The 14,224-nt window shown below is 39.5% G+C and overlaps 2 protein-coding genes across 4 annotated transcripts; one reads left to right on the forward strand and one right to left on the reverse strand.

Annotated features, from left to right (window-relative positions):
• Window positions 1-409: 409 nt before the first annotated feature.
• On the forward strand, window positions 410-8,561 carry rcc2 (regulator of chromosome condensation 2). Of its 3 annotated transcripts, none has more exons than XM_063015061.1 (13): window positions 410-476; window positions 3,112-3,329; window positions 3,417-3,510; window positions 3,597-3,740; window positions 3,913-4,044; window positions 4,124-4,212; window positions 4,836-4,950; window positions 5,040-5,206; window positions 5,885-6,065; window positions 6,170-6,275; window positions 6,379-6,451; window positions 6,541-6,618; window positions 7,649-8,561. In XM_063015061.1, exons 2-13 carry the CDS (start codon window positions 3,126-3,128, stop codon window positions 7,751-7,753), a joined length of 1,488 nt encoding a protein of 495 aa, XP_062871131.1. In that variant the 5' UTR covers window positions 410-476; window positions 3,112-3,125; the 3' UTR covers window positions 7,754-8,561. The 3 variants fall into 3 exon arrangements, with proteins under 3 accessions (XP_062871131.1, XP_062871130.1, XP_062871129.1); XM_063015060.1 differs by lacking the exon at window positions 410-476 and adding an exon at window positions 715-873; XM_063015059.1 differs by lacking the exon at window positions 410-476 and having other exon boundaries at window positions 2,894-3,329.
• A 2,073-nt stretch (window positions 8,562-10,634) lies between these two features.
• Window positions 10,635-12,765, reverse strand: LOC134333197 (large ribosomal subunit protein eL22-like). The gene is made up of 4 exons (XM_063015062.1): window positions 12,697-12,765; window positions 12,165-12,275; window positions 10,912-11,036; window positions 10,635-10,821 (listed from the first exon to the last, which is right to left on the reverse strand). The coding sequence occupies exons 1-4, from the start codon at window positions 12,706-12,708 to the stop codon at window positions 10,677-10,679; spliced, it is 393 nt and encodes a 130-aa protein (XP_062871132.1). The 5' UTR covers window positions 12,709-12,765; the 3' UTR covers window positions 10,635-10,676.
• Between the last annotated feature and the right edge of the window lie 1,459 nt (window positions 12,766-14,224).

A 14,224-nucleotide genomic window follows, 5' to 3' on the forward strand; every position in this document is an offset into this window, starting at 1 on the left:
TACTCACTTTTGTGATACACTGTATATATATATATGAAATTTGTTGAAGGGGCCCCAAATTTTTTTTTTGCACTGGGGCCCGTGAGCTCCTAGTTACGCCACTGTATCAGATACCACAGCACACCTTCAGGGGACTAGTGGAGTCTATGCCTCGACGGGTCAGGGCTGTTTTGGCAGCAAAAGGGGGACCAAGACAATATTAGGACGGTGGTCATGACGTCACGCCTAATCGGTGTAGGTACTTACCAGGGACAACGCTACCCACGAATTGCTGTTCTAAGTGGGAATCGACTCTTTTCAAGTGACTCTTTTCGGAGTCGACTCCAAGCCCGGCTTCAGTTTAAATTTCCATGTGTTTATAAGAAAGTTCCCAGGCTGTATACAAGCATGCAAGTTATATAGTCAGCCACACGGTTGTTGTTTATCAAAGATAAGAAGAGCATCACATTCACCAGATCGTTTTATTTAATCACCAGGTAAACTCACCTTAAGATTTTCCTAAAGAAGAAGAAAAGTTTAACTGATGGAAAAGTTTGCACACGAAGTTTACTTTTTAAAACCTGAGCAGATACAGAGATCTGTGTTTATCAGTCTGTGTCTGTTGTTAAACCATTTAACACCGAGGAATCACCGAGCTTAAAGCCACGTGGTTTGATGGCGGAGACTCGGTTGATTCTTTTGTTCCAAATCAATCAAAAAAACAGCCAGCGAGACATGAGCGGAGCCGCAAAATCAGGAAATCTGCACTTCTGATATTATTATAAAAAAAAAAATATATATATATATATATTAAGGCAGATTGTAGCGGCTTTGAGGAATATTTTCACTCCTAACTTATATAGCTTGTTTTGAATTGAAGGAAAGTTTGCACAGGTATGTGTTCATGTTATATTTGATGTTTGGAAATAGATGCTTTGTTGGATGCAAATGCGTTGCTGATTGCTAACGCGGCTAACTTCTTTTTTGCATAATTAATAATTATATATTAAATAAGGTTTTAAATTTGAGTATGCTGAATTACATTATTAACTAGTCATGTACTTGTATAACTGTTGTTTTAAGGTGAAGCGTTCAAAAAGGCTTCATTTGGTATTGTTAATTGTTTAGTTAGCGCGCTGCTAGCGGCGCTAGTTTGCTAACCAGCCGCATAACAAAGAAACAAACGCAGCTTAGCTGCGTTTGTTTCTTTGTTATGCGACTGGTTAGCAAACTAGCGCACTTCTAATCTCTAATTAGTAAACAAACAGTTTAAAAGAATACTTCTCAAACTTTAAAACTTGCCAACTTTTCTGTTTTCTTCGAACACACACGACGGCTAACGCAGGTTCACCGTGTTCCGCACAGTTTGTGTTTATTTAACTTTACACCAGTGTCCTCACTTCACACATTCACTCACTCATTCGGGAAATACATTTTCCATACCCTTATTTATATCCTAATTTATTTCATTTTGATTAAAATACAATATACTAACAATTGCCTGATGTCCTAATCCTAAATGGAATACTAAATATTAACAGTGATCCGCACAGAGCCTGATTCCCAAGTTAGTCACATCAATTTAGTCCATTATTTTCTTCCCTATTTGCTCCAGTTTTTGGTTTAAGTGGTATAACATTCACAACATTCGGTTTGTAGTGATATTTATCTGTTTTTTTCTTCTGTTATCAAGAATAAAAGTAATACATAATTGAAATATAAATGTAAACTGCATGGAGAACACAGGCGATTGGAGCATGTTGGGTGTCTTCAGGTTTATTAGATATAATATGTCAAGATTAAACAATGTTGGGAATAATTAAATTACTACTTATATATTTACTTGGGCTAAATGTATAACTTATGTGGATTACATTTTGTATTCAGTGCAATAAATGTTTAAATTTAGTTACATTTACATGAAACATTTACAATTACAAATGTACATTGTGTATTTTGTGGTGTAGAAACCTAGCTGGTGAATCTTCTTGACCACATAAATAGGGCTAGTTTGACTGCACATGGTCTCTTGCTAAGGACTGGAAGAAAACCCAATCTATAACCATTGGCTGAGTGAAAGTTTTGTCTGGTCAGATGAAATCCAAAAGTATCCGGCTGCTGAAACATGGGTGACACTGTCCACAATAAAGCTGATTTAACATCAGCAAGGGTTTAGAGACTGTTCTGACAAAAAAAAGGTAATCAAGAGCTTATTTTGCATGTCGGCCTTAAGGTCTATGTCGATGCAAATTATGCTTGACTGTGGACGGTCTCCCATGTTTCAGTAGCTGCTGATTGATTGGACGAGCTTTGTTTGGTGGTTCTTGGATTACGTCTAACCATACCATGATCCCTTACAAGTAAATATGAGTTGTAGTTCTTTTCCCCTTCATTTAACTGCTTTATCCTTGCTGCACAGGGCGGGAATACCCTTCAAAGTGCACCAATCCACCCCCCCCACAGACATAGCCAATCATGTCTGCAAAGATGCTTGGTCGGCTGATAGCACTGCCAAGATTCAAACTTGGGTCTTAATGGTGGTGGGCTAGTGTAGTAGTAATTGGATGCTGTTGACTGTAAAGCCTTGGAGTACCTACTTTTCTCCCAGCATTGCCATTGAGTTGTTTAAACAAAAATCCCAACAACACTGCTGCACCTGCTACACATATACCAGGACAACACACCACCATGTTATTACGATTTTAGTATCATTCTAGTGCCAAGTATGAGCCGCCACTACCCAAATAATATCTAGAATACGGGCGGCACGAAGACTAAGTGGGTAGCACTGTTGCCTCACAGCAAGAAGGTCCTGGATTCGATCCCCAGGTGGGGCGGTCCGGGTCCTTTCTGTGTGGAGTTTGCATTTGCATGTTCTCCCCGTGTCTGTGTGGGTTTTTTCCAGGTGCTCTGGTTTCCTCCCACAATCCAAAGACATGCAAGTGAAGTGAATTGGAGATACTAAATTGTCCATGACTGTGTTTGATATAACCTTGTGAACTGATGAATCTTGTGTAATGAGTAACTACCGTTTCTGTCATGAATGTAACCAAAGAGTGTAAAACATGATGTTAAAATCCTAATAAACAAACACACACCCACAATACTTATGGTAAATGTTGCATTTAATAGATCTTGACTCTACTATGCCACGCAAGAAGGTGACCGATGTTTCCGGGAACGGTGGAGTGAAGAGAAAGAGAGCAAGTGGTAAGAAGAAAGACAGGGAGTTCAGCAGCGACGATGAGTTCGATGACTTTGAGCAAGAGAACACAAAGAAGCCAGGCAAGCAAGCCACCAAACCCGGCCTCCAGCCCGTCACTGTGTCTGATGACGTGAAGGAGAAGATTGTAAGATCTTACTGCACACTATGGATTTTTGTGTAGTCAAATTATTTCTAGCTCTAAGCATTGTTTACATGGACCCTTCTTTTGCAGAAACTTGAGGTACCCAATGTAAAAGGTCAGCTGCTCATTTTTGGTGCTACTAACTGGGATCTGATTGGGCGAAAAGAAGTGCCGAAACAGCAAGGTACCAGTTCAGTTTTTATTTGGCTGACTAAAGTTTGTGTTTATGTAGCATGGCCTACATTTACAGTACGGAATGTGTGTGTATAGCTGCTTACAGAAACCTAGGACAGAATCTATGGGGTCCTCACCGATATGGCTGTCTGAATGATGTAGTCGTCAGCAGTGTGGTATCCGGGCCCTGTGCTGCCCACAGCCTACTTATTACAACAGAGGGCAAACTCTGGAGCTGGGGTGAGTATCATTACTAAAAAAATGTTATGGGAAGAACATGACTAAATGTTTTGGTTAATTAATAGACATTTTCTTGTTTCAGATTTGAATGACTTGAATCTTACGTTTTAGCTTTTTGTTTGTTTTGTTTTTATTAATGTTTTTTTCCCCTTTACTTTCTGTTGCTGCCCAGGTCGCAATGAGAGAGGACAACTTGGCCATGGAGACACCAAACGCTTAGATGCCCCAAAGCTTGTAGAGGGTTTGGGTGATGAGGTGATAGTGGCTGCTGCCTGTGGTCGGAACCACACCCTTGCCTTAACTGGTATGCAGTTTACACAACGTGGTACAGTACGTCCCTGGTGGAGTATCATTTATCTAATGATTTTTTTTTTCTGCTGCAGAAAATGGTACTGTCTACTCTTTCGGAGAGAACAAACTCGGGCAGCTTGGTCAAGGCAATCAGACAGATGCAGTTCTTAGTCCAGCCACAGTAAGACTCACTTCACTTTTGATTCCTGAGCCCAAGTTTGCTTTGAATTCACAAGTTTGTATTGCGCAACTCCAAATCTAGACGGATAAAGTTAAGCACTGTTTGATAATGCTCTCTGCTCTGACACATTTCCTGAACTATGTAATGAACCGTTGGATTCACTTGGGTGTGTTTGAGCCTGCAGAGTTGCTTATGGCAAAACATTTGTTTTTTAAGAGGTTAAGGTTTCCACCCAGGGGAGCAGTTTTTGGTTTCCAAGAGCAACAAACAATTCCTTTTATGTGTTATTAAATGCTTAGGTTTAGATTTGTTTTAAAAGTGATGTTTTTATAGCCTTTATTAGACTTTTCAATACAAGTTGCTGTTAAAAACACAATACATTCACAGTTCTGTTTCAGACTTGTACAATTACAGACTTATTTTACTATTTGTTTAATGATTCTCCCCACTCTGTAAGTGTTCTTTAACTGCCAAATTAATTGTCAAATATTTGGTTGAGCAATGACCAAAACAGCTCAATTTGGGATCAGGACCCCAGATGTGGTTGAGAGTATAAAATTCTTGCCATTCTTTTACACTGGTCAAGTCAAAGTTCAAGCTAATGAAAACTATTTTGCCCACAGGTCGCATATAACGGACAGCCAATAGTTAAAGTAGCTTGTGGTGCTGAGTTCAGCATGGTGGTGGACTGTAAGGGTAACATTTACTCCTTTGGGTGTCCAGAATACGGCCAGCTAGGTAAAGTACTGTCATCCTAAAAGAGGTGTAATTGTTAAATATTGTTCTATTCTGGATTTTTGAATGTATTTTTTTTATATTTTTACCAGGGCATAATTCTGATGGGAAGTTCATAGCAAGGGCTCAACGTATTGAGTTTGATTGTGAGCTTATTCCTCGTCGAGTTGCTATTTTTATTGAGAAAACCAAGGATGGCCAGGTGCTTCCTGTACCCAATGTCGTGGCACGGGATGTTGTCTGTGGTGGCAATCACACAGTGAGTAGCCACAACACACTGTCAACTCTTTAGTTAGAGAGTTAGAGTTTATTTTAATGCTTGTTTCTAGTGTTCAAATGTTTAAACATCCATATGCTTTAATTCAAATGTTTTAAATACCCATTTTCTTATAACACCAATAATGCCATAAATGACACAATCACATATAAAGTGGTGTAAAACGAAAATAAATAAATAATTGACTGGTTGGGTGGGTATTTAACTACTACAAGCACTAGTGGTGTAGTATTTCTTCAGTAGCCTAGCTCTTCTGCTGATGCATGCCTGCATATCTGCATATCTTGAACTGTTTTCGGCTGGTCGATGCTGCCTGCACAGAAGTAATTATGGAGATCAGTGTGTGACTCTGTACACTATACTGATCCCTGTGTGAAGCCGGGCAGGTGACACTACACGTGTCGTGGGGGAGTGTTCTGTACGGCCCTTCTCAGACAGGACAGTGGTCTGGAGCAGTGAAGGAGAAACAGCTGGTTAATTGGATTGACTAGATTGGGAGAAAATGCCTTAATAGAATAATTCTGTAATTCCTTTATAGGGCTGAAAATGTATTACAACCACTGGGAAATTTACTCTAGGGCCAACTTTTTAAATTGTGAGTGAGTAGCAATGTATGTTGGTTATGCAATATATACTGAGCATTGTTTTGTTTATGAATAGCTGGTGCTGGACTCACAGAAGCGTGTTTTCTCCTGGGGTTTCGGAGGCTATGGGCGTCTAGGCCATACAGAACAAAAGGATGAGATGGTCCCTCGCTTGGTCAAGCTCTTCGATTTCCCCGGACGTGGTGCCGCCCAGATATACTGTGGATACCAGTGTTCCTTTGCTGTCAATGAAATGGGTAAGAAGACTCTTTCAAAATGACCTAAGTACTGATAACTTGTCTACTGAAATGGTACCCTCTCAGGTAAAACCATTGTAAGAATTTTGGGGTCTCTTTTTCAGGTGGTCTATTTTTCTGGGGTGCGACAAATACATCTCGTGAGTCGACCATGTACCCAAAATCTGTGCAGGACCTGTGTGGCTGGAAGATTCGCAGTCTGGCCTGCGGGTAAGAACTTGGCTTCTTTGATTGTGCGCTTAATACACAAATGATAACTGCTACTGTTCTGCATTGTATAAACTTGTATTGACGTTTCATTATGTTTTCTCAGAAAGAGCAGTATTATCATAGCTGCTGATGAGAGCACTGTAAGCTGGGGACCTTCACCTACATTTGGAGAGCTGGTATTTATTGGTTTAAATTTATTATGTGACATAGATCCACACGTTTACTATAGTACACTTCTGAATTATGCCTTGCGTGTGTTTTGTAGGGATATGGAGACAACAAACCCAAGTCATCCACTACCGCTCAGGAAGTGAAAACTTTGGATGGAGTGTATTCAGAACATGTAAGGAAATATTGTAACGCACGTCTTTGTTCATACTGTGTTGTTCCTGTGCTGCAAGTTATTGGTCTCACAAGCTGTGCACTGATGACATGAAAAGGTGCTTATTACCACTAGCATTGAGCCTTTTTGTTTTCTTACTCGAGGCGTATGAGCTAATGAATGGTTTTGCGTCAACTTAAAATGATAGGCCAGTGGTTACGGTACTGGACTAGTAATCATAAGGTTGCCGGTTCAAGCCCCACCATCACAAAGGTGACACTGTTGGGCCCCTGAGCAAGGCCCTTAACCCTCAATCGCTCATTGTATTCAGTGACTTGCGATAATGCGTCTGTAATCAATAGCACACTGCTTTCTGGTGTTGACCCAAATTGCACTTTATGGATTTTATCCCAGAATCAGGGTGGGACTAACACGGAGATCTTTTACGCCAAGTGTGTCTGGTTGCATTTAGCCTTGCACGCAATTTCACAGTTCTGCCACGAGGTGACGCCAGAGGTTCAGAATTTGTCCATCAAGGCTTATAAACGTGCGTTATGAATTTTAGCCCCCCCCGCCCCCCCCCCCCGCCCCCCTTGTGGCTGAGCTCTTTTTTGCGAATATTTTGCCCTCAGGACCAAAACGTGGTTGATCATGACCAATCACAAATGCATTCAGTTTTATAACCATTAGTTATATTTCTACTTCTGAAAAAATACCACTGTTTTCCATTTTGTTTTGAGGTTGTTTGTTTATGGTTGTGCATGGTTTACAGAGTGACCCTTCTAGGACCCACATCCTAGAAGATCCCTGATGCTAGTGTACTTTAAAAACGCTTATGTAGTGTTCTGCCAGGCCAATTGGATATTATGTAAATATAGACATCCTGGGGTGAAGTGAAATTGCATGTAATTTTACTATTTTCTGGGTTCTGGCTTTTCAGTATTTAAAATTATTTAAATTTAGTATTCAAACCTTGATTTCGCAAATGATGTTATTGTGGAACCACACTTATTCGTTATTAAACACACAATCCTCTGTAAATGTGTTATAGGTGACGATGGGCTACGCACACTCGCTGGTTATTGCCCGTCAGGAAACCGATCAGGAGAAGGAGAAACTAAAGAAGCTGCCAGAGTACAACCCACGCACACTGTGATTCTATCAGGTCAATCGTGTTCTTCAGAGGCTTCTGTTGCCCACTCAGAGCCTTTTGCCTACTATGTCATCAGTGTTCAGTTTGGTTGGGATGAGTTTTTTTTTTTTTTAGGACCACAGATTAAAAGTCGCAAGTAAAGTGATAAACTGATATAAATTTGGACTGCAGTATGAAACGGAATTTACCGGTTTTATTACTCCACATGTTCAGCTAAGAGGGAACATCATATGGCTCTCTCCAAGCACTTACACTTCATCAGACTTTTACTTCACATTCCTAAAGGACATTCTGTGTTTTGTTATACTGTTTTTTTTTTTTTTCCCCCCATGTTTTTGTTATCCTTGAGGTTGGCTGGAAAAAAAACGCTGCCTCTGGTCTCTCAAATCTGGTGCTAAATCATTTCAGGCAGAAGGCTTTGGCTGGTTCACTATCACTGAGAAGACAAACACTCCATGCTTGTGCCTTTAAGTGATGTAATTCAGGCTGTGGTGCTTTGTTGTCCCAAAGATAATGTCTGTCTGTGTAATCTGGGACCATAGCTGTACGTGTTTGTTTTCAGTGAACGAGGTCACGTCATACCATGTTTTATAAATTGTGCCATCTTTGACTTGTGCTTAATTGTTGGTCATTTCTATTTCTGTTATTGAAGTGACCTGCCTGTAAGTCATTGTTTGAAAGTCATTGTTTGAATTGTCTGTGTGCAGGATGTTGGGAGGTTAAGCTATGTTCTGTTTTACAGATTTGTGTAATGCTTGAAACATTGGGCAATTTTTCAATTTTCATTTTAAATAAAGGTTTGTTAATGTTGGTATGGAGTTTATAGTAACTATGACTGGAATAGACGTGCAGAAGACAAATGTACCTGTTGTGCTACCATGCTGCTAAATTATAATCTTTAAAGTTTTTACATTTACAATATACAGCTGAAGTCAAAAGTTGATGGGAATTTAAGGTTCTGCAACTGTTTGGATTAAAAAACACACCCATAAACAGTTGTGCCTTTGAGTACTTGGGAGTAAGTAGAAATAGGCATGCAGCTTATCCAAATTAGGTTATTAATGTGATGTAAAACATTAAATTTTGTGTATGTTTAACTAGTAAATGACTACAGTTGGTCACATTTTGCTCCCCATTAAAATTTCATACAATTTTTTTTTAAAATACCAGACCTGAACTGACCTTACATTAAAACTTGTCCAAATGATCAGATGCAAAAAAGGACCACAAAAAAACAGGTCTGTCATTAATTAATTAAGAGCGTCAGAAACACGGATAATGGCATGTGCTGAAATGAAAGTCTCCCATGATACAAAACTGGCAAAATTGTATAAGGTTGTATAAGAAGGTCTGGCTAACAACTGAAATTTCAATATATACTGATGTGTACTGTGGGGTTTAGGGCAAGGCCAAGTTCCAATGCAGCAAACTTGTCATACCGAGTCTCGGTGGACTTCTCTTTCTGCACAAGGGCACAGTCAGGCTGGAACAGGTCGAACCTTTGCTGAAATATTATAATATATTACACATTTTTGACTTGGTTACAGACATACTTATCGCATGAAGACAAGGGTTCCAGGTTTAATCCACACCTTTGGTTACTATCTGTGTGAAATGTTCTAGGAGCATCGTGGTGGCACAGCGAGAAATAACTGGTTTGATTGCCTGTCTGGGAAGCCAGGGTCCTTTATGTGTGGAGTTTGCATGTTCTGCTTGTGTCTGTCAGTTTTCTCCAACAATCAGGCCAATTGAAGCTACTAAAAACCTCCACAAGTGTGTGTGTGTCTGCCCTGTGATAGACTTTCTCCCAGCAAATCAGATCCACCACAACTATGACCAGGAAAAGTGGAACTATAATAGACAGTTAATGAAATGTACCCCTGTATCTTATTTTCCTTGTAGGCACCCAGTGTTCCTGCTGTATGTTTCAGATTTACTGTCACCCTAAGTAAAGAGATCTGAATCTAGGTACTATAAGGGGAAACCCAAGAATGTGTTTCAGAATGTGGATGGACACTCAGTCAGAAACGTTACTTTGAAATTGGACTTGGTGTAGAATATTGTATACATATTATATATTTAAATTGTATATTTTTAAAAACAGCAATAGCTCTTTATCGATGTAGAAAAAAGTGAACTCTAACTAAAATTTAGATCGTGATTTCAATAAAAACATTTTTCCAATTTGGATGTAAAAATTTCACTTATTTGCAGAAAAGAAGTTTGTTTGTTTATTGGGATTTTAACGTCATGTTTTACACTTTGGTTACATTCATGACAGTATCGGTAGTTACTCATTACACAAGGTTCATCAGTTCACAAGGTTATATCAAACACGGTCATAGACAAATTAGTATCTCCAATTTACCTCACTTGCATGTCTTTGGACTGTGGGAGAAAACCATAGCACCCGGAGGAAACCAACACAGACACGGGGAGAACATGCAAACTCCACACAGAAAGGACCCGGACCGCCCCACCTGGGGATCGAACGCAGTACCTTCTTGCTGTGAGGTGACAGTGCTACCCACTTAGCCACGTTGCCACCCGCAGAAAAGAAAAGGGGGTGTATTTCAGTCTCTACCTCATACATGCAGTAAAAAACCTTCAGATCTATCCTGTGGTCACTTACCACATTAGTGTCATTTCAGTGCTGAAAATATTCCATCACCCAAATCTAGTCAGTGGGGGTTCCTTTTGATAGATGTGTCTGCATGGCATAACAGATGGGCTTGTAAGTAATTCTATACCAACATGGTACATATAAGTGCGTGTAGCTTATAAAATTACATATATGTACTAGATAGAGGTACATAGTGCTCAATGAGGGTTCATTTGATAATGGCCAAAAACCACAAGAATTAAAGACAGCATGTAGAAATGATCATTTTAAATTGGTTTATTTAAACATACAAAACGAAACAGTTTAATCCTCGTCCTCTTCATCCTCCTCATCCTGGTTGATCTGGAAGTAGCGAAGTTCATAACTCTCCTTAGTGTTGGCCACAACACGCAGCCAGTCTCGAAGGTTGTTTTTCTTCAAATACTTCTTGGTCAGATATTTCAGGTATCTATAAACAAGCAAAACACAAACATGTAAGTCACATGACTCCACGATATATTAGCATAATTATGTCAGAAAATAGATTCAAATTCCAAACCTTTTAGAGAAGGGGACCTCAGAAGAAACTGTGATCTTGCTCTTGCTCCTCTCAATAGATACAACTCCACCACCGAGGTTTCCTGCTTTGCCGTTTACTTTGATGCGTTCCTGAAGAAACTGCTCCTGTGAGAATGCATACAAGAACCATTAGAAAGGTATTTATTAAATAGATACATGACACTCAACGTTTATCTAGTAATGGACCTGTGCAGTTATAAGTGGATTTTATCTTACTTTGTAAAACACCCTTTTTGCTTTTCCACAACTGTACAGTTTAAAAACACTGCACAAAGTGATGTCGGTGATGTGAGAATGTTTTTCGTTGTTAATCTTCATTCAGTTATACACACCATGGTATTCTGTACACGCAAACGTGCATAAAATTGAACAAACTGTGATGCACTGCGTATTCTGACACCTTTCTATCAGAACCAGCATTAACTTCTTCAGCAGTTTGAGCTACAGTAGCTCGTCTATTGGATCAGACCACGCGGGCCAGCCTTTGCTCCCCACGTGCATCAATGAGCGATGGCCGCCCATGACCCTGGAGCCGGTTTACCACTCTTTCTTCCTTAGACACTGACCACTGATACAGACCGGGAACACCCCACAAGAGCTGCAGTTTTGGAGATGCTCTGACCCAGTCGTCTAGCCATCCTTACGCTTGCCCGTTTTGTCTGCTTTTAACACATCAACTTTGAGGATAAAATGTTTATTTGCTGCCTAATATATCCCACCCACTAACAGGTGCTGTGATGAAGAGATAATCAGTGTTATTCACTTCACCCATCAGTGGTCATTATGTTACGCATGGTCGGTGTGTATATATATATATATATATATATATATATATATATAGGTATATAGGCAGTCGTAGCCTAGCAGTCAAGTCAAGTCAACTTTATTTATATAGCGCTTTTTACAATAGACATTGTCTCAAAGCAACTTTACAAAATAGATACAACAGATACAAAAACCCCTGTTAGGCAAACCGAGGGCAACAGTGGCAAGAAAAAACTCCCTTAAAATTACAGGAAGAAACCTTGAGAGGAACCAGACTCAGCAGGGCCCAAGGTACTGGACTAGTAATCAAAAGGTCACTGGTTCAAGCCCCACCACTGCCAGGTTGCCACTGGTGGGCCCTTAACCTTCAATTGCTTAGACAATATATACTGTCACTGTACTGTAAGTCGCTTCGTATAAAAGTGTCTGCTAAATGCACAAAATGTAAATTGAATGCCAATATCTTACAAAGTTGGCAGCATCCATGATGCCATCTTCCACAGGGTGAGTACAGTCTAGAGCGAACTTCAGCACTTGCTTCTTTTTCTTGCCACCTTTGGTCGTCACCGGCTGCTTTTTCTAAAAATAAATAAATAAATAACCAGTAAGCATGAACAAAAAGCATATATTAATAAAGCAATACAAGTCCAGGTCCTGTTATATATAGATATAACATATAGATATAGATATAACAATAATTAAACTCAGAGTGCCAGTTACACATGTTCTGTTAAAAAAAATGTTAATGCAAAAGGTATTTATGCTTGAACACACTGACAGAGCTCTTAGCCAGTTAGCATTAGCGGTTAGCTTAGCTTTATTAACTTCGGGCCAGTAAAATAAGACCAAATATAACCAAAACTAGCAGAGGGGAAACCCGTGTGTAAGCGTATAATATGGTAGAGTGATTTTATACGTTGCCGTTTTCACAAATACGACTACATACATTGTAGAGGAAATGTGTTAATTAAAAGCCATTTTGAAGCATATGAGCACTTACGAGCGGCGCCATGGCAGAAGCTTCAGCGAAAGGGAGAACGTCAAGCGCGCACGCGCGATCAGAGACTACTTAATCAAGCGCAGATGTAATCGATACATCAATATATCAGAGTTTGACTAGTAAAAAACTAAAAACTAATTTTAAAAATTAGTTTGTTTTTATTAAGACATTTATCTGTGTACTATTATTACTACTGTTACTACTAACGCTCAAGTAAATTAATGAATAAATAACCATTCTAAAACAATTATAATAATTATTATTAATTATTCATATAAAAAAGCATAAGTAGTATATATATATATATATATATATATATATATATATATATATATATATATATATATATATATATATATATATTGTTTATGCATTTTGTCCCCCTTTTTCTCCCTTTTTTTAGTGCATCCAATTGCGTCATGCTTCCTCTCCACCAATGCCGATCCCTGCTCTGATTGACAAGAACGAAGCTAACCCACGCCCCCTCCGACACGTGGGCAGCTGCCGTATGCATCTTATCACCTACACTTTGACTACTGCAGTGCAGCTCAGCGTTGTGTGAGACACACACCCTGAGACCACTCTTTTCTCATCTCTGTGCAGGCACCATCAATCATCCAGCAGAGGTCATAATTGCACCAGTCATGAGAGACCCCATCCGTCTTAGTTCCGCCAATATCTGAACAACAGGCCAGTCGTTGTTCATGTGGCTGCTCAGCCTAGCCGGCAGGCAGAGCTGCGATTGGATACGATGTATTCGAGATCCCAGCTCTGGTTCCAGCGTGTGTTTTTACCACTTTTTACCGTTTTACGAATAGGTGTGAGGGAGTAAATAAATGGATGGGGAACTGCCCCCTGTTTAAAGGTGTTACTGCCTTACACCCACAGGACTATATGGCACAGGACTCAATGGGACCAAGACCAGAATAAAGCTAATTACTGTCTGTGAAGAATTTGGCATGTCGTTCCTATGTCTCCATGAATTCTCCTATGTTATTCCTGCTTCCTCCCCTGTTCCAAATACAAAAATATTAGGTGGACTGGGTACTTTAAATTGTTCCTTGTTTTAGAGTGATTGAATGTGTGTATCCCTAAAAAGGGTTAATATCCTGTCCAGGGTGTATTTCTGCCCTCACACACAATGCTTGGCAGTTTATTTTTAGACTTTTTATACATATATTTTATTTCTTTTTTTATTTCTTATTCTGGTCAGGGGTGCAGTGATACACCAGGCAGTCAGGAATTCCATAGATAGGGTGCCAATCCATTGCAGGGCTTTGAAGATTTTGGAACTTAAACAGTCATACCCCCTATTAACCTAGTCTATCACATTCCCTTAATGTGTTTGTATGTATTTAAACTGTCTAAAATCAATTTTAAGTACAGGTTACTTTGTTTATAACTATCTTCATTAAATAAATGTCACTGGATTTATTGAGTTTGGTTATAAGTTTATATTATTACACTTGACACAAGGACAAAGTTTCTGTTATGTAGTTTAGGTTGGGCATTTGGTCACTAACTGCCC

Source organism: Trichomycterus rosablanca, chromosome 19 (assembly GCF_030014385.1).
Source record: "Trichomycterus rosablanca isolate fTriRos1 chromosome 19, fTriRos1.hap1, whole genome shotgun sequence".
In the NCBI taxonomy this organism is placed as follows: Eukaryota; Metazoa; Chordata; class Actinopteri; order Siluriformes; family Trichomycteridae; genus Trichomycterus; species Trichomycterus rosablanca.

Coding starts and splice junctions, on each gene's coding strand:
- LOC134333197 (XM_063015062.1), bottom strand. Junction 11,037..12,164: donor TCATGGATGCTGCCAACTTT/GTAAGATATTGG, acceptor GCATTCTCACAG/GAGCAGTTTCTTCAGGAACG. Junction 10,822..10,911: donor GAGGTCCCCTTCTCTAAAAG/GTTTGGAATTTG, acceptor GCTTGTTTATAG/ATACCTGAAATATCTGACCA.
- rcc2 (XM_063015059.1), top strand. CDS start 3,096: ATGTTGCATTTAATAGATCTTGACTCTACTATGCCACGCAAGAAGGTG. Junction 4,045..4,123: donor CCACACCCTTGCCTTAACTG/GTATGCAGTTTA, acceptor TTTCTGCTGCAG/AAAATGGTACTGTCTACTCT. Junction 6,619..7,648: donor ATGGAGTGTATTCAGAACAT/GTAAGGAAATAT, acceptor AATGTGTTATAG/GTGACGATGGGCTACGCACA.